The sequence below is a fragment of the Ambystoma mexicanum genome, chromosome 14 (genome assembly GCF_040938575.1).
Source record: "Ambystoma mexicanum isolate Mex_15411 chromosome 14, UKY_AmexF1_1, whole genome shotgun sequence".
Classification (NCBI taxonomy): domain Eukaryota; kingdom Metazoa; phylum Chordata; class Amphibia; order Caudata; family Ambystomatidae; genus Ambystoma; species Ambystoma mexicanum.
Genome location: NC_090940.1, coordinates 565,168,747 through 565,191,998, shown reverse-complemented (window position 1 = coordinate 565,191,998; position 23,252 = coordinate 565,168,747). Strand labels below are relative to the sequence as shown.

The following is a 23,252-nucleotide window of genomic DNA, read 5'->3' as shown; positions in this document are numbered from 1 at the left end:
GGGTTTTGGGACTAGAGGCAGAGTCGACCACTGGGAGAAACACCCGAAGAAACCGTGAACGAAGCTTGCTGCATCCTCCTGGACCTTTGAATTGCCCGGTGAAACCCTGCTGCAGTGCTGAAACTTTTTCAATTCAGCAGAAGCTGCGGAAGGGATGACTTCTCCCCTTGGGTTAGTGGGACCAACTAACCCCGAGACGAACTCCACTGGACCATCTTCCCCGACTGGCTGTACTACTTCATTGCTGCAAGAACAGAGTGCCAGGGGTGGAGTAATTCGTAGTCTAGTGAAACTTCTGAAATCCAGCTAGAAGCTTCAGGAGTCTACCAAGGAACCGCCAGAAGCGGGACGACCGAGCTAGAGTCCCCTCACCAGAGTGCAGGACCCAAGGAGTGAAAGACCAACAATGGATATCCGAAATCCGCGTGGTGCTGTTTGATAAGCGCTGAAACCGTGAAGTGCTGCTGAACTGAAAAGAGCCCGTAGCTGCTGCTGATCTCCAAAGTACCGTCACAGGAGCCCTGCAGACGTCCTTGTCCCCACGACTGAGGCTCAGGTACACAGGGTCTGCACCGCTGTAGCAATACAGAATCCAGCTGCACCACTTCTTCAAACCAGAGGTACTGTTTACACTTGGGGTACTTATCTCATTGTCTTTTAGCTATGCTTTTCTCAGTTGGGAATTGCAGCGACTTACCTTTAGAGTTGATTTCAACTCGGTTTCCACAGGCTTAACAGCTTGTGACCCTACACCTCTCTAACTTTGTGCAAGACTTTTATTCCAAGACGTGCCTCAGCTTCATAGACTGTTTAAAATTGACTTTGGCTGTTCTGGCTCCGTGCAGACTCTTCTAGGCCATTGACTTTGATATTGCTATTCCTTATAGGTGGTAACTTGATTTATACTTACTAGTGGGAAAGGCGTGTCTGGATTTCATTGGAAGATCAGTGTCCTCAGATATACTGAGAACCTGTTTAACCTTTTCTTTCCTTAAACCTTTCCGCAACCTCAGAAAAGTGTGATATATAAATGCCATTACTGTCCTTGTGATTGAGGTCTCCTCAGGGTGTAGGAATTGTGCAAGAACCATATCCAACGATTATCCACCAACTGGCTCCGATTCTGAAAAGTAATTTTAAAGTATATTTACATTGTTAAATGAATTGCCTTTTTAAAGAAAGCTTATTTAAAAATTGCTTTTACTTAAGGTTTCAGTTAGAAATAGTTATTTGAGAGTGTTCCTTGTATTCACGAATTTCATTGGTACAGCTTTGCAGCTCACATTTACCCCTCTTGAGATAGGGGTGGCTGACGAGTCATACTACCAACTTGTGTAGTACAGACCTATGCCAAAAGGTGGGTTACCTAATACCAAGCAGACAAGTTTCGTAGTCTCGCACAGTGCGACTGCACCAATTCTTACCCAACAACAAGCATATCCAAATGGCTGGTGACAGTGGACGTGTTCTGCCGACTTGTGCGATTTTTACCCACGGGCAGTGCTCACAGTCCTAGTAATGTACAGAAGGGTCGCAGCTGACCCAAAATGGTGGCTGAATTCCCAAGCTACTCCTCACTGATGAGCCCCAACAAGGGCGAAACATGTTTGGGGATGCTTGTGGTCTCGTGCAGAAGGGATGTGGCCTAGCAGTTCGGGCTGGACTGCCCCTTTTGGGGTGGGGCCAAGCCTGATTTGCATATGGTCTTTCCCTTCTGTAATGGCTTGGCAGGCGAAGAACGGTGGTCTGGAGGGTTGCCCAGAGCATTGCCAGTGGTTAAGATTAAGTCTCAACCTTCCAGCCATCACCTCTTTGTTTTTGCTATGTCACCCCGAGTGGGACGGGTATGCCCAGACGTGGGTCCCGTGCCTGCTGGGCCTAGAGACCCAAGCTACTCCTCACTGATGAGCCCCAACAAGGGCGAAACATGTTTGGGGATGCTTGTGGTCTCGTGCAGAAGGGATGTGGCCTAGCAGTTCGGGCTGGACTGCCCCTTTTGGGGTGGGGCCAAGCCTGATTTGCATATGGTCTTTCCCTTCTGTAATGGCTTGGCAGGCGAAGAACGGTGGTCTGGAGGGTTGCCCAGAGCATTGCCAGTGGTTAAGATTAAGTCTAAACCTTCCAGCCATCACCTCTTTGTTTTTGCTATGTCACCCCGAGTGGGACGGGTATGCCCAGACGTGGGTCCCGTGCCTGCTGGGCCTAGAGACCCAAGCTACTCCTCACTGATGAGCCCCAACAAGGGCGAAACATGTTTGGGGATGCTTGTGGTCTCGTGCAGAAGGGATGTGGCCTAGCAGTTCGGGCTGGACTGCCCCTTTTGGGGTGGGGCCAAGCCTGATTTGCATATGGTCTTTCCCTTCTGTAATGGCTTGGCAGGCGAAGAACGGTGGTCTGGAGGGTTGCCCAGAGCATTGCCAGTGGTTAAGATTAAGTCTAAACCTTCCAGCCATCACCTCTTTGTTTTTGCTATGTCACCCCGAGTGGGACGGGTATGCCCAGACGTGGGTCCCGTGCCTGCTGGGCCTAGAGACCCAAGCTACTCCTCACTGATGAGCCCCAACAAGGGCGAAACATGTTTGGGGATGCTTGTGGTCTCGTGCAGAAGGGATGTGGCCTAGCAGTTCGGGCTGGACTGCCCCTTTTGGGGTGGGGCCAAGCCTGATTTGCATATGGTCTTTCCCTTCTGTAATGGCTTGGCAGGCGAAGAACGGTGGTCTGGAGGGTTGCCCAGAGCATTGCCAGTGGTTAAGATGAAGTCTAAACCTTCCAGCCATCACCTCTTTGTTTTTGCTATGTCACCCCGAGTGGGACGGGTATGCCCAGACGTGGGTCCCGTGCCTGCTGGGCCTAGAGACCCAAGCTACTCCTCACTGATGAGCCCCAACAAGGGCGAAACATGTTTGGGGATGCTTGTGGTCTCGTGCAGAAGGGATGTGGCCTAGCAGTTCGGGCTGGACTGCCCCTTTTGGGGTGGGGCCAAGCCTGATTTGCATATGGTCTTTCCCTTCTGTAATGGCTTGGCAGGCGAAGAACGGTGGTCTGGAGGGTTGCCCAGAGCATTGCCAGTGGTTAAGATTAAGTCTAAACCTTCCAGCCATCACCTCTTTGTTTTTGCTATGTCACCCCGAGTGGGACGGGTATGCCCAGACGTGGGTCCCGTGCCTGCTGGGCCTAGAGACCCAAGCTACTCCTCACTGATGAGCCCCAACAAGGGCGAAACATGTTTGGGGATGCTTGTGGTCTCGTGCAGAAGGGATGTGGCCTAGCAGTTCGGGCTGGACTGCCCCTTTTGGGGTGGGGCCAAGCCTGATTTGCATATGGTCTTTCCCTTCTGTAATGGCTTGGCAGGCGAAGAACGGTGGTCTGGAGGGTTGCCCAGAGCATTGCCAGTGGTTAAGATTAAGTCTAAACCTTCCAGCCATCACCTCTTTGTTTTTGCTATGAATTCTTTTTTCGCCATTTATTGTGTTTGTTCTTTCTGTGTCCTTCTACCGTGCTGAGTGGGGGAGGTCCTGCTTTGACTTTCGTCTTTGGCAGGAATACATTTGGAAAGCTGCCAAGGCTCCAGCGGGTCTGAAGACAGGCAACAAGGAGTGGGGTGGGGGGGATTGGGGGGGGGGGGGGGTAGAGTCCAAAACTCAGCAGTCCTTTGTCTTCTGGCATGCCTGCCTGGAACCAGTTCCACCTGGAAGTCTGGCTGTCAGTTGGACAGCCACCCCCAAGTTTGAATGTAGCATGAGTGCGGATTGGCTGGGTTCCTGGATAGATTGGCTGGATTCTCAAGTTGAAGACAAGTCGACCACTGGAACAGAAGAACCAAAGAAGACTACCATAGAAGCCTGCAGCCCCTTCCAGTAAACAGTGAAGCCTGCTGAAGTGACGGCTGCTGTCCTGACCCCGTTTTCTAATCAACAGGGAAGCTCCGAAGATGGCAACTTCCTCCCATGGACTGGTCGGCATAATCAGTTCTAAGATGCCTGCAATTTGAGCCATCCCAAGACGACCTGCGACCTTCCTCGGCTGCCAACTGCTAATACCATGGGACCTGCGACCATCCTGCAGTGAATGGTCTTTCGAAGAACAAATCCTCTCGAAACCTTGGCAGACTCCTTCAGGACCTCCAGAAGCAAGATTCCACTCAAAGTCCCCTCACCAGAGTGCAGGACTGATCAAGCGAGGCAAATCAATCTAACGAGAACCATTCTTCACTGGTGTCTCTGAAAAGGTGCCAAAACCATAGATCTGTGTTGCAGCACGAAGAATCCTTTGCTGGAAGTCCCTTTCTCTGGATTACTGCTGCAAAATCCTAGCCAAAGTCCCTTCATTCATCCCCACCAAGGAACGAGACAGTCTGCAGCTGCTAAATCGTGAAGCCCTCCAGCTTAATCAGACACATCTCTAAAAAGAGAGTGGGGGGTAGATCTTCCTCTTCTGCAGGAGCTTCCCTCTGGAATGGCCTTCCTGGGCCTCTCCGTCTTGAGCCGGATGTCCTTAAATTCCAGAAGCTTCTCAAGACCTTCCTTTTCTCCTCCCCTGCTAGTTCTACCTGCCTCTAGGTCTGGTGATGTGTATCCCTCATGAGCATTACTGTGGCAGCCCTTCTTTCAACCAGTCACCCCCCTCTCCCACATACCAGCACTTGCCCTCGGGCAAACTTCCACGACTAGCCTACTGGGTCTGTTCCACCTTTCCTCCCTCGCACAAGTTGACCCCCTATCCCCTATCGCCTGGCCTGAGCTCTTGCCCCCTCCAGGCCTTTCTTAGCACTTGCCCAGCCCTTTGGCTCCCTCCCTCTTGCACTTTTCCCTCTTCCCCTCTCCTTGCACTTCACGTTATAGCATTTGTACAATCCGAATGTCACAAGGCCTAGTAGGACTGTTACTGTTATTTTCTCCCCTGTACCGCGCCTTGTCTTTTGGCATCTGGAAACACTTTTTAAATGTACAGGCGCCATACAAAGGCTCAATAAATAAACATAATCTTCATCACTCCTACTGTGGGACTCGAGGCAATACTGAACTAAAGTCATTCTGTCGCTCCTATGGTGCTGAGGTGGTAATTTGTGCGTTTGGTAGTTCGCCCATACACGTTCGCCGTGGCCGAATGCTGGAACGCATTCAGGGAGTCTTCTCCGAAGTCCCTGAACCCTTTTACCCACAAAAACTGTTACTTAACTGCTACTGAAGATTTCCAAAGGAACTTTTCTACAGCTTGTGCCTGCCTCTTTGACCTCCAATCTGACCCTGAAATAGACTCAGAAATAAACAAAAAAGGACTTCTAAAGCCTAGGCTCTGTGAAATGATTGCTAAGTAACTTACCTTGTGTTGGTGTTGTTTCTGCCATAAGGATTAGAAAAAAAGTATTCAAAAGTTTTTACTTACCTTTGAATTGTGTCTATTATTCTAAAAAGTTACTGCAAAGTACTTACTGGCTACCTTTATGTTATGTGGTCTTGTACACTGTTGGTAGGGTAACTATTATTCATGAAACCGAATAAGTTACATAGTTTACTACAAAGTTTTTACTTACCTTTGAATTACATGATGTAATTCGGAAAAGTATTTGCCAAGTTCTTACTTACCTTTGAATATTTTCCACCATTCTAAAAAGTAACCACAAGCTCTGTAAAGTGTTTACCTTCTTGTGTTGGTCTTGTACCCTGATGTTATTCCTCAAACAGAGTAATCTACAAAGTTTACTATAACAGTTATTTTTTTACTTACCTTGCATTGAATACTGCCATTCTACAAGTCTTATTACATTATGGTTTACTTACTAGAAGTATTGCTTTGGATTTATATTGTGTTTTCTTATTATAGTACTTACCATTCTAAATAATTCTCTTTACGTGTGTGTGTGTGTGTGTGTATATATGTGTGTATATATATATATATATATATATATATATATATATGAGAATGCATTACTTACCGTAAAAGCATTTCTGATGGTTGTATCTGCTTAGATTCACATGCTGTGCATAGGTCCGACATCCAGTGGTCACTGCGGAGTATTGCATCTTGTTTTTCGTAGTCGAAAGGGGACGTCGACCAGGCGTGTCTGAAACACTATCCCTATAGTGACGTGCGTTGTACCCACAATCCCTCACGCGTCGAGGTCCCTCTGTTTGTATTTTTTCTGCCCTGAGGGAGCCTTCTAGACGTGAGTGAGTACAGAAAGAGAGAGAGATATATAAAGGAAGTCTATGTTCCTTCCATCCGAGCGGGGAGGAAGGGTGGGCGCATGTGAATCTAAGCAGATACAACCATCAGAAATGCTTTTACGGTAAGTAATGCATTCTCTTCTGATGTTTGTTAATCTGCTTAGAATCACATGCTGTGCATAGACTAGCGAGCAGTACCCGGAGTTGGCGGTGGGTTATGAGAAGGAACAGTAGAGAAAAGGTGTCGTAATACTGCCTGTCCCACCTGGGAGTCAGATCTAGAGTGTGTATCTAGACAGTAGTGTTTTGTAAAGGTGTGCACAGAACTCCAGGTAGCCGCTTTGCAGATGGACTCAAGGGGAACATTTGCAATGAATGCTATGGATGCCCCCGTGCCTCGAGTAGAGTGTGCTCTTGGCTTAAAGGGTAGTTCTCTCTTAGCAAGAGTATAGCAGAGAGTGATGCATTGAACAATCCATCTAGAAATAGTGGATTTTGAAACCGCATCTCCTTCTCTTCCTGCTGCCACCGAGACGAAGAACTGATTAGTCTTCCTCAATGGTCTGGTTCTTTCCATGTAGAACATGACCGCCCTGCGTACATCAAGTGTGTGCAGAGTCCTTTCTCCCAAATTGGAAGGATTTTGAAAGAACGTTGGTAGTTCTATAGACTGGTTTACGTGGAATTTAGAAATAAATTTCGGAGCAAACCTAGGGTGAGTGCGTAGAACCACTTTATCTTTGTGAACTGTAACAAAGGGGTCTAGAATAGAAAGAGCCTGAAGTTCACTTACTCTCCTGATGGAGGTGATAGCTATTAAAAAAGCAGTCTTAAGAGTAAGATGTTTAAGGGATGCTTTGTGCATGGGTTCGAATGGAGAGCCCATGAGTCTGGTAAGTACCACATTAAGGTCCCATCCGGGAGCAGGGTCAGCTTTCGGTGGGTGTATTCTTTTTACTCCCTCCATGAATGCCTTTATAACTGGGATCCTCCACCACGACACTTTGAGTTGGGAGGTGGTGTATGCAGAAAGTGCCGCTAGGTGGACTTTAATGGAGTTAAACACTAGGCCTGAATCCAAGAGATGGGTCAGGTATAGTACCACATGTGTGGGAGAGCAGTCAATAGGGTTGATGCTTTTACTCCTGCACCAGATGACAAATCTCTTCCACTTGCTAGAATAGCAGTGGCGAGTGTTCGGTTTTCTGGCTTCCCTGAGGATGTCCATGCATCTTTGCGGGAGTTGTAGATGTCCGAACTCTATGACCTCAGGAGCCAAGCTGCTAAATTCATGTTCTGGGGGCATGGGTGCAGAGTCCTGCCCTTGTTCTGAGATAGCATGTTGTACGGGCAGGGGAGTTTTACTGGGGGAGATAGAGACATCTCCATCAAGTGAGCGAACCATGGCTGTCGGGCCCACATTGGGGCCACCAGTATCATGGTCACTTGTTCCTGGTGCATCTTGTGCACCACCTTGTTGAGAAGGGGAGTCGGGGGAAAAGCGTAAACAAATTTCCCTGACCATTGCATCGATAGACCGTTCCCCTTGGATTGGTTCTGGGGGTACCTGGAGGCGTAACTTAGGCATTGAGAGTTCTCCAGGGTTGCGAACAGGTCTATTTCTGGGAATCCCCATTGTGTGAAGACGTCGAAGACGATGTCTTCGTGCAGACGCCATTCGTACTCTTCGGGCAGGGGGAAATCTCTGCTGAGTCTGTCTGCCAGCAGATTGAGTTCCCCGGGTACATGTAGTGATAGTAGGAACATGTCCTGTTTGAGAGCCCACTTCCATATATTCTGGGCCAGTTTGGACAAGCCTGGAGAGTGGGTGCCCCCCTGCTTGTTGATGTAGTACATGGCTGTAGTGCTGTCCGTAAGGACCATTACTGTCTTGCCTTGTAGGTGTTCTTGGAAGGCTTTTAGCGCCTTGAATACCGCTAGTAGCTCCAGTAGATTGATGTGTTTGGATGCTACGTTCGGAGTCCACACTCTGTGAGCAGTCTGATGGTATAGGTGAGCACCCCATCCTGTGAGGGATGCGTCTGTGGTTAGAGTGGCTTCCGCCGCGGGTGTGGCAAAGGGTTTTCCTTTTTCCATGTTCCCCTTTGTCCACCACTGTAGCGAGAGAACCAAGGCCTGCGAGACCACCACTAGATCGTCCCATTGTCCGCTGGCCTGACACCACTGGCTGTTGAGCCACTCTTGCATTGGGCGCATGCGCAGGCGCGCGTGAGGTACCAAATAAATACACGACGCCATCATTCCTAGCAAGCGCATTGCTTTGCGTACCGTCACCTCTCGGCCGGTCACATATTGGGGGATCTGAAACAGCATGTTTTGGACCCTCTCTTTGGAGGGGAAGACGAGGCCGTCCCTTGTTTGAATTAGAGCCCCTAGAAATTGTTTGATTTGACTGGGGTCTAGACTGGACTTCTTTTCGTTGATGGAGAAGCCCAGTTGGAACAAAAGGTCTACCGTCTTTTGGGTATTGGAGAAACATGTTTCGTAGGAGTCCCCTGTTATGAGCCAGTCGTCGAGGTAAGGGTAAACTGGGATGGACAACCTGCGCAGGTGGGCCGCAGCCACTGCCAGTACCTTTGTGAATACCCTTGGTGCTGAAGCTATACCCAAGGGTAGCACCTTGAACTGGTAGTGTTTGCCCTCTATCATGAACCTTAGGTATTTTCTGTGCGCTGGCAACATTGAAATATGAAAGTATGCATCTTTCATGTCCAATGTTGTCATGTAATCTCCCTGTGAAAGCAGCGGGATCACGTCCTGTAAGGTCACCATACGAAACTTTTGGGGTTTGATAAACTTGTTCGCTGGGCGCAGATCTAATACAGGGCGCATGGTTAGATCCTTTTTGGGTACAAGGAAGTACACTGAATAAATACCTTCCGTTACCTGAGATAGAGGCACGACCTCTATGGCTCCTTTTTCCAGCAGTTGTTGTACTTCTTGAAGAAGGATGGCAAGATGTTCCGGCGTCAACCGCCGTCCCCTCGGGGGTCTGTAGGATGGGGAACTGTTGAATTCGATACAGTATCCGTGGGCTACGGTGGAAAGTACCCAACGGTCTGACGTTATCTCCTCCCATGCAGGAAGAAAGGATGTTATCCGGCCCCCGACCGGTGTTGCATGGGAGGGGACGCGAATCTTCGCGTCACTTGGAGTTGTTGGGGGCTTGGGAGCCTCTGGGGGTGGATCCCCGACCTCTCCCTTTGCCCCGGCGTTGGCCTCTTTGGCTGTACTGGCCACTATTGGCTTGGTAATTGGTGGCAGGGTATTGCTGATGGTGACCTTGTTGTTGTTGCCGTTGGCCACGAAAAAAGCGCTTGTTGCCATAGCCGCGTCTGGTAGTGGGCTTAGAGATCTGGTCAAGAGTCTTGATAGTGTCGAACTCTTTTTTGGCCATCTCTAGGGCTTCATCTACCGCTTTTCCGAAGAGGTTGGCGTCCTCGACAGGTTTATTTATTAAAGACGCCTGTGTCTCCGGTTTAAAGCCTGAGTTGCGCAGCCATACATGGCGCTTTAGGAGTATTCCTTGTACCAGGGAACGTCCTGCTGTTTCTGCCGCGTCCAGAGAGTTTTTTACAATGCTCTGGTTCACTTGTGTTCCTTCGCCAATAGTCGACAGTAGGCGTGTACGTAAAGGCTCCGGTGCTTCCTCTGCGTCTTTGCGCAGTTTGGCCCACTGCGCGTCTGCGTAGCTCGCAAGCAAGGAATTGTTGTTGGCAATTCTTGCTGAGAAGGCAGCCGAGGAAGTAACTCTTTTTGCAAGGGCATATAGCCTCTTGCCCTCCTTGTCAGGGGGTGCCTCACTGGTGGAAAGTGGTACCCCTGCCCTCTTTCTAGTATTAGATACAACTAGGGAGTCCGGTATGGAATGTCCCCTAATGTAGAGCGGGTCTGAGGGTGAAGGAGCGAAAAGTTTCTCAATCCGTGGATTGACCCCTCTGATCAATGCGGGAGTGGACAGCGACGGGGTGATCCTCCTTTTAACTGAGGCGAGGAGTGGAATGGTCTGGCTGACCGGGGGTTTTTCTTTAATGACTCTTTCTACAAAGTCTAATTCTGGAGAGAGTTCTCCCGTGTCCAGTTCGAAATGCGCTGCTGCTCTGCGCAACAGTGCATTGAAAGTAGGCTGATCGTCAATTGGAGACGTGTTCCTAACTGGAGAATTATCCGGAGGAGTTAGATTTAGGGCATCAGTGTCGGAACACACTGATGGTGATTGCCAGGGGTGCGAAGGTCCTTCTCCTGGGCTAATCCCGAAGCCTTCTTCTATAATGTCTGTTCTGTCTTCTAGACATTCCTCCTGGTTCTGTCCTTCGTTGTCCATGAAATCATCTTCTTCCTCGAAGTATTGTTCCTCCCCAGTGAGGTCATATACATCTTGGAAGTCTGAGGCTGTGTCCAGCAGGGGATCGACCAGCCTCGGTTTTTTGGCTCTGGGGTCGTCTTGAGGCCCTTCTCTAGTTCTTCTGAGAGTTAGAGGGGCTTGGGTACTCATAAACTTTTCCATCCTCTCCATACAGAGGTGGAGTCTCTCCATAGTTTCATGGGGTACCCCAGAGCGGTCTAGCGGGGGAAAACTCGAGTTGTCTACCTCGAAATGGCTCGACCTCTCCCAAAGCGTCGAGGAAAGTGTCCCGTCGCCCTCCTCAAAACCCTCAGGTGTGTCGGGAGACTCCCTGACTGAAGGGGGTAGTCCCTGCTTTCCTTCGGGTGTTTTCGGCGTATCCTTTGCTCTATGCGTAACGCTCGACGAAATCTTCGGCGTACGCTTTTGGGCGTCGGCTACAACGATCCTGGCTAAGCTATCGGCGACATTCTTGTCGGCGGAAGCTTGAGTTTTCGACGCTATGGGTATCGAGCGCTGTACGGCGGTCTGCGCCTTCTGTTGATGCGCACCGGCCGATGGTTTGGTGGTGGCGCCCTTGTTTGCCGAAAGCCCAGTCGCAGGTCGCGGCTGCGAGAGGGGCTTCGAACCCGAACGGTCCGATGAGGCCGCCGGTGGAACCTGCGTCTCCTTGGGCGCCGAAGCTCTCTTCGACTTAGACGAAGAAGAGCCATGGGTTGTGTGCTTATCTTTATGTGAATCTTTGTGTGCGTCAGTGTCGCCGGGGTGTTCATCCCCATAAGCAGGGCGTGAGCCGAGCCCGTCGGGGCCGGGGACAGACGACGAAGCGCGTAAGCGCTCCTTAGAGGGGGTTACGACTTCCGTGGCGGAGGTCGTGTCATCGCGTTCCTCGTCACTGTCGGTGGTAGCAGCGGCGGGTGAACCTTCGGCCTTCGACATCGCGTAGGCCGCCCACCTTTTAACCCTACGGTCTTTTAGAGTTTTAGGCTTCAGAAGCCGACAAGCCGCGCACCCTTCCTCTTTGTGATCGAGGGGCAAGCAGCGGTTACACCGTGAGTGCTTGTCCTTCCAAGTGAATTTGCCTTTACAAAGTGGGCAAAACCTAAATGGTGTCCTCTCCATAGCAGAGGCAATAAATCGCGATAAACACCCCCAGGGAAAGGAAGGGGAAAGGGAAAGGCATTCTCAGAAAGACCCAGAGATGTCCCACGACCCCACTCTCCCTACTGTATGTGGCCAGCGAGGCCAGGCCATGTGTTCGGCAGCGCCGAAGATTTCCTCCGCTCGACCCTCCGTCGACGATTTTGCTCGGCGGAGAACAGCTACACTGCGTCGAGGGAGTGCTGTATTAATCTTCGTAGAAGAAACGACCAAAGGTCGAGGGTTGCAATGTCTCTCGAGGAGCTCCGCGTGAAGGCGACCAGAAGCTGGGCGGAAAAAAACAATCTGAGGGACCTCGACGCGTGAGGGATTGTGGGTACAACGCACGTCACTATAGGGATAGTGTTTCAGACACGCCTGGTCGACGTCCCCTTTTCGACTACGAAAAACAAGATGCAATACTCCGCAGTGACCACTGGATGTCGGACCTATGCACAGCATGTGATTCTAAGCAGATTAACAAACATCAGAAATATATATATATATAGTGTTTCTTTGGGTCCATGTATGCTACAAGTTCTTTGTGCCTCCTTATAGCCCCCTTTCCCTCCCATGAGAAAGATGGCTGCTCTACCACTGCTACCTTGCCTTGAGTGGTACAGACTGATACTAAGAGTTGGAGCTCTATATTGGTATCACTACATATTATCCCCACCAAAAATATTGCTTTATGTATGGTTGTCTGGAACGGCCATAGGTGATATCTTTGGTGTTTTTGGGAGCTGGGGTTGCGGGGGTCTCCCCCCGCAGGTTCCATTCCTTAATATCGCCACAACAATATGGCAATATTTTTCTTTGGCAATATGTTTGTGGGGATATTAACACATGGAACCTCTATATTGCCCAGGAAATAGGTTTTATAAAGTCCTTTTGGTGGAATTTAGAAAAAGTGCCCTAACATTGATCCAAGAACTATACTAGACTAGTTGTTGACACGTACTCTGCATGCGCTCTGACACGCGCGGATGTCTGCAAGAATTATCGACTCCATTTTGTGAACAATGGGTTCATAGTTGCATGTCCATTTTGCCAATCACTTTGCTTATAGCACAGCTAAAATTGCAGTTTTGTCCAGTCAAAGACTTTTGTTGAATCTGTGAAATGCCTTTTACACAACCCCTTGTTTAACATTGGCTTGCAGCCACATTTGCCTAGGTCATTGTTGGGGAGAATTCTCACAAATATGCTAATTCCCTTCACCTTAGAGACCCCCAGCAACTTTGCTGGATTTTGAGGACTTGATTTTGTTACCTGGAGAGAGAGTTTTTTCCCCCACTCTCTCTTGTATTTTGATGTGCGTTTTACTCATGTTCTTTGATTATGAGGTTTTTAGATAAACTCCATTGGCATCATATTTTCATGTGCGTTGCACAGCACCCTCAGTGCAGTGACCCAGGGAAGCCTTTTAGGCTGTGCCAAGGTTTAAATACCTTCTCTGGGATAAACTACTGTTTCCCAGAGAATGTCAAGTTAAATTGACTTTACTAGTCTTTTTAAATTCCTAGACCCAGCATACACTATCTTACAATAGAGTGCTGGAGGGGTTACCTAGTATCCCCTATGTCTAGAAACTCATGTAGCAGTAAAATACTACCCTTTCCTATCGAAATGGCTGGTGGCAGTGGTTTTACAAGAAACTACCATGATTTTTACCGACCGCGAACACTGGTAGCTAAAAATCGCGGGAGCCATGTTTTTCAAGATGGTGCCTAAGCCCCCTTTGTTTAAACAGGTCCCGGTCTTCTTTTTTCGCCATTTCTTTTTGGAAAGGTCCTTCTAGAGTTTGTCTCTGCGCATCAAACCAGGTTTGGTCTCTTTGTTCCTATGCCTTTGGCGGGCTTCAGGTCTGAAGACTGCCTCTGGCGCCCAAGTGTCTGGGGCAGGCAGGAAGTGAGAGAGGTGTCCGAAACTCCCTGTGCCTAGTCTGCTAGGACACCCAAAATGCACTCTGGCGTGATTGGCTGGCTGACCGGCAAGGACAGCCACCCTGCTGGGTGAGTGGCAGCTAAGCTGGAATTAATGGGGGAAAACTGTTTAAAAGGTGAGTCTCATGGACTGAAAGGCAGATTCGACCACTGGAACGAAAGAACTGAAGACGAGCTGGAAGAGGACGGCTGCTGTAACTACAGGACCATTACCATTGGTTTGCCCGGTGGAGCCCTGCTGCAGGTCCGAATCGCCAGGTTCACCTCGACAGAGAATACCCTTCAAGGACGACTTCTTCCTTAGAGTTGGTGGGACCAATCAACTCGTAAGCCACCTGGATACCATTCTCGAAGCTGGTTAGGATTAACCAGGGGGAAGGACACCAGCTTGCGTGCTTGAAGAACAGCAACCGAAAATTTGCCAATTTGCCAGTTTTGGGACCAGTCCCTGTGCAGTGCAGGAGTCCCTCGACGTCCTCCCTCTTGTCCCCACGACAGGCTAAGGGGCAGCGAGATCTGCATGAACTGCCAGGAACAGAAGTCTTCAGCTGCATCTTTTTCTTCAATATAAGGTACTATGAAAACCCGACCGAGAGAACTTACCTCACTGCGAAAGTTCGTGGAACTTTGGCAACTTGCAGACCTAATCAGCGTGTGACCTGACAAACAAACCTTTCTTCTGTGAACTAATTCTAAGAACCGTGGCAAAGACTTTTCCGTTTTAAATACCAGAACCGTTTTTACTTATACAAAACACTAGCCCATTGACTTTGGCCTACCTATTGCATTGAATCAACTCCTCTGGTGAACTCAAACTATTTGCACTGTTTTAAAGTAACTGTAATATTCGTTTTATTAACTTATGCCTTTTTGCTCCTACTTCAATGCTATTTGGCTCCTACTTCAAGGGAGCTCAACTGCTTAGTAATCAGTATTGTAGTATAACTTGCGTGTGATATTGGTTGTCTCGTTTAGTGAATGCTTTATAAATGACTGTGTAATAAATTAAGAAGTGTTTTGCCAAGAAACCTTGAGTCTAAGTGCCTATCTGAATACTTGTCATTGTAGACCTTTGTGTAACACCCTTACAAGCTCACATTCCCTCGTGAGATAAGCCTGGCTGCTCAGCTCGCTACCAAAAACTGTGTGGTACAAACTTATACCAAAGGTTGGTTTTGCTTACACCTGTAGTCATAGTTGTGTGTAGTGGTCCCAGAGGGTACTGCATGCAAACTCTGCCTAACACATCTTTTCTTCAACACGTTAGCAGACATACTTACTCTTTAGACTGTTCCAACTTTTTAGCTGCTTCTTTCTTCATCTTCTCTTTTTCCATGTACTCTTCAAGTTCTTTGCCATCGAGTTTCACTCTTTTCTTGAGCTAGAAGAATTTTTAAAAAAAGGCATGTGTAAAAATATATTTTTTAAGTTAACTCTCTGTCCTCCTTCGTTTTCCTTATATGTGGAACCCCCCCCCGAACCCCCTAACTCCCACGAGATGGAATCCCATCAGATGATGTCTGCTGCTTGCGGTAATTCCTGCCCATAGCCATGTCCTCTCATGGCTCTAACCAGTGGTGAATGACACCCAGTAATGCAATGTAGGAGAAATAAGGCAAAAGGCTGTGACTGTCACTGCCTCCTACTGTGTCCTCCGGCTTAAGAACTCACCATTGAGAGAAAAGGTGTGCTTCAAATGTTATACTATCTCTACTTAAGAATAGCAAGAAGCGACCAACGTATAACAACGTTCATGCATTTAAGCTTGCTACCATTGGTGTTGAGATGGATTTCCTAAATCCACCCTCAGGTGGATTTTGAGCGGAAACCTATCATGGTGCACAGGGAAGACATTGAAGTCTAGCCAAATGCACTGAAGGTAAGGATCAGAGCAATGCAAGGCTTGGACTAAGGAGGGGGTTTTAGAGTCGGCTAGGGCTACAACGAGCCCACATAGAATACCACCAATAATTGTTTTGTTAAAGGTACTTCTATAGCGCAGTCACCATCGGAATTGGTCCCCTGGCGCTTTGGCGGATCTGTAAACGAGAAGGTGGGATGGGTTAGTAAGGTGAGGAGGGAGTAGGACAGTGAGAGGAGTGGTGTACTGTAGTCAGCTTCAACTCAGTAGACACCGGATGCTGATCTTTGGTGCGAGTATTGGATCGGTGTCAGTCCGCTTGTGCGGTTTATGTGTTGTTGCAGTGTGGTGAAGTGTGTGCAGCTTGTTGTGCGAGAGATAGTTGTGTGAGAAGTATGCAGAGAGTTTGAGTTTATATTGGTTAGTCGGTTATATGACTTTTAACATGCTAATATTCACAGTTCTGTCCAAGTGTAGTACTTGCTGATCTACATAATTCTGTCTAAGTGTGGCACTCACCAACCTTCACAATAATTATCTAGATATGGGGCAAGCTAATGTTCTCAATTCTAACTGTGGTGTATGCTAACATTCAAGTTCGATCTAGGTGTGGCATGTGCTAACATTCGCAATCCTATCTAGATGCTGCACAGGCTAATGTTCTCAATTCTAAGTGTGGCACATGCTAACATTCAAGTTCCATCTAGGTGTGGCATGTGCTAACATTCGCAATCCTATCTAGATGTGGTGCAGGCTAGCGTCCCTCCAGGTGTGACACTTGTTAACATTGACTAGTATGGTAGGATGCAGTGCAAGGCAACATTTCAAATACTGTCATGGATAAAATCCGGCTGGTGGCCACAAATCTTTCTAAGTATGCATGGGCTAAGTCTATGGCAGTCTATGTTATGGGAAGGTAAGGTAGAGTGGCGGGGGCTTTCTGGTGTAGAGTAATTGCTCTACAACCCACCCATGCCACAATTACAGTTTTTGTTGGTGTCTTAACTGCTGGCTTCACTGGCTTCCCCTGCAGACACGTGCAGACACGTCTTGGAGCCGACAATGTAGGAGCCGCCCTTTGCCTTGGGGCCCTTAGCCTCAGGGGCAGAGGGCTGCCCAGGTTCGCTCTGGGATAAGAAAGGCTTGGAGCAATAAGGGCCGGGGGAGGCGCGGAACTGCAAGAGGAGGCATGTATGGGGCTCTGTGGACCGCAAGGATCGTGTTAGGCACTATGGGGCTGCCATGATGAAACTGGGCCAAAGGGGGACAGAATCTAGCGCTTACCTGATAGCCAGTGTGGAAATTCCAGGGGTAAGTACAAAAATATACATTGATTAGGCCTTTAAAATTGAAACTAAGTAAACAAAACCTCTAGCACACACTTACTATGAAACCCACACACACACAGTGATACATATATATATATATATATATATACACACACACACACATACAGATAAGGGACGGAACATTGTCCTAATGACTCGTGAAAACTAGGTCAAGGAGGCATAGAAACAGTTAAATGACAAAAAATGCTACGTAAGATGTTAAATAAATCCAACAAAAGCACTAGAAGAAAAGGTAAAGAAATTTGTAGCAGTTTGGGAACAAAAAGGCATTCTTACTGAAGAAAATAGTAAATTTCTACAAACGACTAACTCCATCACACCGACCATATATTTTCTTCTGAAAATACATTTTCACCACCAGTAAAAGACCACCGGGAAGACCGAAAGTTTCCCAAGTGGGGTCAGTTTTGGAGAACATGTCGAAATTCATAGATGAAACTCTGCCTTTCGTCTCCTCGTTACCTTCCTATCTCAAAGACACAAAGGACTTTCTAACACGGGTAAACAATATACCCTGGGAATCCAACTTCATGATGGCAACAATGGACGTGGTGTCTTTATACACGTCAATTGGACATGACTATGGTAAAAAAGCATGTGAGAGATATCTGAATACCAGGTCTCTCAATTGTCTGGAACACACGCAAATGATTTTAGAAATGATTGATCTCTGCCTCAACCATAATATCTTTGTCTTCAATGAAGAGTATTTCAGGCAAATACAGGGCACGGCTATGGGCACAACATTCGCCCTGTCTTATGCCAACTTGACCATGGGTCATGAATTGACTGAAAATGTGGTTATCTGGCTTCGATATATAGATGACCTATTTGTAATTTGGAAAGGGACTGTGAGTGGCTGGTTGAATTTTGTAAAGCTACTGAATCAAAATAATAATCTAAGATTCACGGAAACCCCCAGTTATTCATTCATAACCTTCTTGGATGTTAATTTAAGAATAGTGGAGCAAACTTTAACGTGTGAACTACATAGAAAACCTACAGGATCAAACATGACACTACATGCCAAGAGTGGGCAGCCAAAGAGCTTAATCTGGAGTGTACCATACGGTGAGTTTGTAAGGATAAGAAGGAACAGCACAACTCTAGATACAAACGATGCAGAAAGCAAAATCACAGCAAGAGGATTTCGACAACAGTGTTACCCTAAAAAAGTCATTGAAAGAGCGTATTTAAAAGCGAGAAGTCATGACAGACAAATTCTCTTGGCAGACAAGGAAAAAGTAATGAGAATGAGGATGTGCGTCTCATACTAATGTATGACAGCCAAACAACAGAGGTGAAACGTGTGTTAGAGACATTGGAAAGTTTTAACCATTTGACAAGGATTTTGGTGGTTTGCTAAAAAAAACATCCAGATATCAGCTTCAGAAGAAACATTTCAATTAAAGACAAATTGGTCCATAGATTTATGGATAAAGAAGTAGCCAAGGATGCTAGTGCCTGGTTGATTAATCGGAAAAAAGGTTTTCATAAGTGCACAAGGTGCAATATGTGTAAATTCGCTAAGAACTGTGCCACTTTTGAGCATCCAATAACAAGAACAACTGAGTATATCAATGAAAAAATCACGTGTGACACTGAATCCGTGGTGTACATTCTGTTGTGTAAATGCAAAAAGTGGTACGTGGGCAGCACCAAATAAAAATAAGGGTACAACAACATGTAAGACCTATACAAAATAAAGATGCAAGCTATCCGATGGCAAAACATTTCACTGAATGCCACGAAAGTAACATGGATAGTTTTGCTTTCTTGGGAATCCATGCAATTGAGAATGGCCCAAGAGGGGGAGACCGAGAAAAAAAAGCTCAGACAACTAGAAACTTGTTGCATCCTAGACTTTGAAACAAAACAACCGAAAGGTCACAATATAGACGAAGAATTATATACTTTCTTAGGGCACTAGAATCAGAATTATTATAAAAGAGTCTGGCACTTCATACAAATAAGGATTGACTGAACTAAAGTGATTTTCATAATTGGATTTGAATAAGTGAAAATCCATTATTGTTGTGTATTTTTAACTGCATGTGGATACTATGTTTTGTTTTTCGGGTTTTTAATTCACCTTCCATAAGTCACCATTGTGGGGTTGTTTTTATTATTGTAAATTTTTTTATTATTGTGAATTGACATTAATGCAGACTACTGACTTTGAAGAAAAAATTGGGGTTGTAACATGCTCCAAGATCAAAAATAGATCTTCAGATTGAATCGAAGTTGAAAGCACTTAGCACTTTATGAAAATCAGAGGTTAATATGCACTGAAGCATTTGGCACTTTAGCAAGCTGCTAGCATGGTCACTTTATTATGCACTATGCACTTTATGTGTGAAGGCACGGGGCACTTTAAATAAAGAGATTGTGCAACTTCGCTGTGAGCCACATGGCATGATAGTGATTGGATCATGTTTTAATGAAGGGACCACATTAGAACAAATGTAATGTATCAGCTATGTGTACAATATATGTTGAGCGAAGAAAAGATTCCAACATGATTATTTAATCACGGACTGAGTAGCTAAATTATGCAGGGATCAAGCCCTTTCAAAGATGACCGCCGGCATTACCAGTACAATTAAGTCCCTTCTTCTATGTTTATTGTTATTGGATCCCCCATGTCCCATTTCAATGTCTGCAGGCATGCCTTATGTATATAAACACTATGGTCGTGGTATACGGGTGTTGTGAGCAAGCGGCAAGTAACACCGCGAGACGCGTTGACTTTTTGGGAAGACTGAAAGATGGCTAGATATTTTGAGAGCCAAGTATTTTAACTAATAAAGAGGCTATTATGGATATGCTGGTGACGGTCTGATCTTTCAAGCATGGTTTGAAGGAGAGTGCTGCTCGAATAACTGATGGCTAGCCAGTTCCTTTGGAAATATATATATAATTATATAATTGTCCAACAAAAATGACTCGCTCAAGCAGACGAGCCCCAAATCCACCCACACATCAGGGAAACAAAAGGTGCCTGACGGAATGCGAGTGGACAACTTGCTGAATAAATAATACAAACAGGCTTCAGGACTCCAAAATTGGCAGTCATTTATTGTGATACTTATGGACCAAAGAAAATGCGAGGGAACTCACTCACAAAAAGCACGTTTCGCCCATTTACTTGTGCGGTCCTGACTCCCTAAAAGGCCTCCTTCTGAACCCATTGGATTTGGCAGTGCTCATTCCCTTACAGGTTTTAATTGTTGAACACTTATTGCTGGATAAAAGACTGCCTGCATCCTATTGGGAGGCTCACTGTTTTTACAGAATACCAGTCTATTCTGATCTAACCCCCACCTTTCCCTCCTTTATAACTCAATACTGCAAAGGCGATACAAAAATAAGTGTTCTTCTGACCTCAAATGACGTCACCCTTCGTGCTGGAAAATGTTTAACTTATGAATGATTTACTCACCTGCTTTATTGTTGACTTTTTTAATTGAATCCTAACCTGGGATTAATGTTACTGCTAGTTACTGATTTTTAAAGAATGCTTTAAAAATATCTGTGTGTAAATAAATATGTATTATATAACTAAGTGTGTAAGTGTTTACTTGGATACCTGTATTTAATGATTTCATTGTACAGTTCACATTACCCCTCTTAAGATAAGCCTAGCTGTTCAGTCACACTATCAACCTGTGTAGTACAGGCCTATATTAAAAGTTGGGTGTTAGGGAGAATTCTCAGAAATGTGCTAATTCCTCTCTACCTTGGAGACTCCCAGCTCTTTTGCTGGACTCTAGGAAAGGGCAAGACCCTTTTTCCACTCATGTATTTTTCTATGATTTTAACTCTGTGTTTCCTTTGGTTTTTGGAGTCTGACAAACTCCATATGCATCTTTATTGCATTGTGACACACAGCACCTTCAGTGTAGTGTCCCAGGGAAGTCTTTCAGATTTCCGAAAAGTTTAAATACCTTCTCTTGGATAAACTACTGTTTCCAAGAGCAGTAAAGTGAAATTGACTTTACTTACATTTGTAACTTTCTAGACCCAGCACACACTATCTTACAATATTGTGCTGGAGGGGTTACTTAGTATCCCCTTTGTCTAGCTTCTCATGTAACATTGTGATGTTATCCTTTCTACGATTAATGGCTGTTGGCAGTGGTTTACTTTTTACTACCGTAGTGGGTCTTTAATGCAGCTGCGAATGGAGCACGCGGTAAAGCGGATCTACGTGATTTTTCCGCAGCCGATTATGCCGCGATGGAAATGTTTGCATGGGAAATGCAAATACAAAATGTTCGTACATTTCCCATGCGAACATGCATGGGGTGTCCCTCGTAACCCCTGCTCACTATACTATGTAGTATAGTGAGCGGGATGTTGCGAGGGACAACCCGGCAGTCCCAGTTTTATTTTTTTAATGTTTGTTCTGTCGGGATAGTTGCGGGGGTGTAGTGTGAGGGGTGTTGCGGGGGTCATCCCCCCACACCCCCCCCCAACCCCGGCAGCCTTTTAAAAAATGTTTTCACACCGATCCCACCAAAGCACCTTCATTGCAGTGCCACAGGGAAGTATTTCAGATTTCCCAAGGTTTAAATACCTTCTCTGGGATCAACTACTGTTTCCCAGAGCAGTGGAGTAAAATTGGCTTCACTTAGTCCTATAAAATTCTAGACCCAGCACACCCTATCTTACAATACAGTGCTGGAGTGGTTACTTAGTATCCCCTATGTCTAGTTACTCATGTAGCATTCATACGTTACCCTTTCCTCTCAGAACGGCTGGTGGCAGTGGTTTTGCAATGAACTACCATGATTTATCCCAACCGCGAAATGTTCACAGCTCCGGTAACGTTAAATCGCGGGAGCCATGTTTTTTCAAAATGGCACTGAGCATACTTTGTTAAAATGGCCCTGGTTGTCTTTTTTCACCATTTCTTTATGGAAAGGTCCTTCAAGTTTTTCTCTGCACGCCAAACCAGGTTTGGTCTCTTTGTTCATTCGCCTTTGGTGGGCTTCAGGAGTGAAACCCACCTCTGGCTCCAGAGTGTCTAGGGTAGGCAGGAAGTCAGGGAGGTGCCTGAAACTCCCTGTGCTTAGTCTCCTAGGAGACCCAAATGCACTCTGACGATTGGCTGGCTGAGTGTCCGGAAAGGACAGCCACCCTGCTGGTTGAGTGGCTGCTAGGCTGGAACGAATGGGAGATAACTGAATAAAATGCGAGTGTCTTGGCTTGAAAGGCAGAGCCGACCACTGGACAAAGGAACCGAAGAAGAGCTTGAAGAGGATGGCTGCTGCAACTCCTGGATCATTGGTTTGCCCGGTGAAGCCCTGCTGCAGGTCCGAATCACCAAGTTTGCATCGACAGAGAAGCCCTGCAAGGACGACTTCTCCCTTTGAGTTGGTGGGACCAATCAACTCCCAAGTAAGCCACCTGGACACCCATTTCGGAGCTGGTTGCATTTCCTCAGAATGCTGCAGGAAACCGTAGAGCAAGGGAGAGGGACTCCAGATTGTGTGCGTTGCTTGTAAGCTGGCTGAAAGCTTTTTGGAAGATCCTCCAGACTCCCACGAAGGACTGACCTAACCTGACCCCCTCAGTCGAGTGTGGGACCTCAGATGTGAGGAAAGTCCACCTTGAAAGTCAGGAACCGCGCTTACTGCCATTTGCTGTACCGCAAGGAGCTGAAACTCAAAACAGCCACTGAAAGTAAAGTTTGCCGGTTGCCAGCTTTGACAGTGCCAATACAGTGCAGCAGTCCCCTGACGTATTCCTCTTGTCCCCACGACTGAGGCACATGGACAGTAAGATCTGCAGAGCTATACAGGAACAGAAGTCTTCAGCTGCATCTTTCACTTCTTTACTAAGGTAAAACTAGCCTAAGAAAACTTACCTCTTACTGTGGATGTGCTTGTAACTGCTGCAACTCACAAGTGTAATCAGTTTGTGGCCCTACATTTGGTGGTTCTTTTTATCAAAGACTCCTAAGAACGTGTCTATTTACATACCTGAAGTGCTGCATCCTATAGAAAGACTTTGGCCCATTAACTTTGGCTTAGCCTATTAAATTGAATGACTCTTGTTACCTGAAATTATTTGCCCTGCTTAAGAATATTTGTAATTTCTTGTGTTCTATTAACCTTTGCCTTTTACAAACTATTGAGAGTATTTTGTATGCCAACAGTAAGGTATTAATGTTCCCAGCACCCTTGTTACTGAAGTCACCTGTGGGTGTAGGTTGTGTCTGTGGGCCATCCCAAAAGGGCCTTGTCTGATCCAGAAACTCAAGAGTGTACAGTATTGAGGTATATTTGTGTGCTACTATTCTATTGCTCCCTTGTAAAGAAGACTTTATAACTGACTGATAAATTGTTTATGCAAGAAACCTTGAGTGTAAGAGTTTATTTGAATACCTGTAACTGTGAATCTTTGTGTAACTCCACT

At 46.5% G+C, this 23,252-nt stretch overlaps 1 protein-coding gene across 2 annotated transcripts in view; it reads right to left on the bottom strand.

The window, feature by feature from the left end:
• The window catches only part of CPSF2 (cleavage and polyadenylation specific factor 2), a 246,260-nt gene that overhangs the window by 126,400 nt on the left and 96,608 nt on the right, over window positions 1-23,252 (bottom strand). For both annotated transcript variants that reach the window (XM_069637927.1, XM_069637926.1), the window contains exon 9: window positions 14,900-15,000. In XM_069637927.1, coding sequence (XP_069494028.1) covers window positions 14,900-15,000 — 101 coding nt within the window. The remainder of the gene's footprint in view (window positions 1-14,899; window positions 15,001-23,252) is intronic.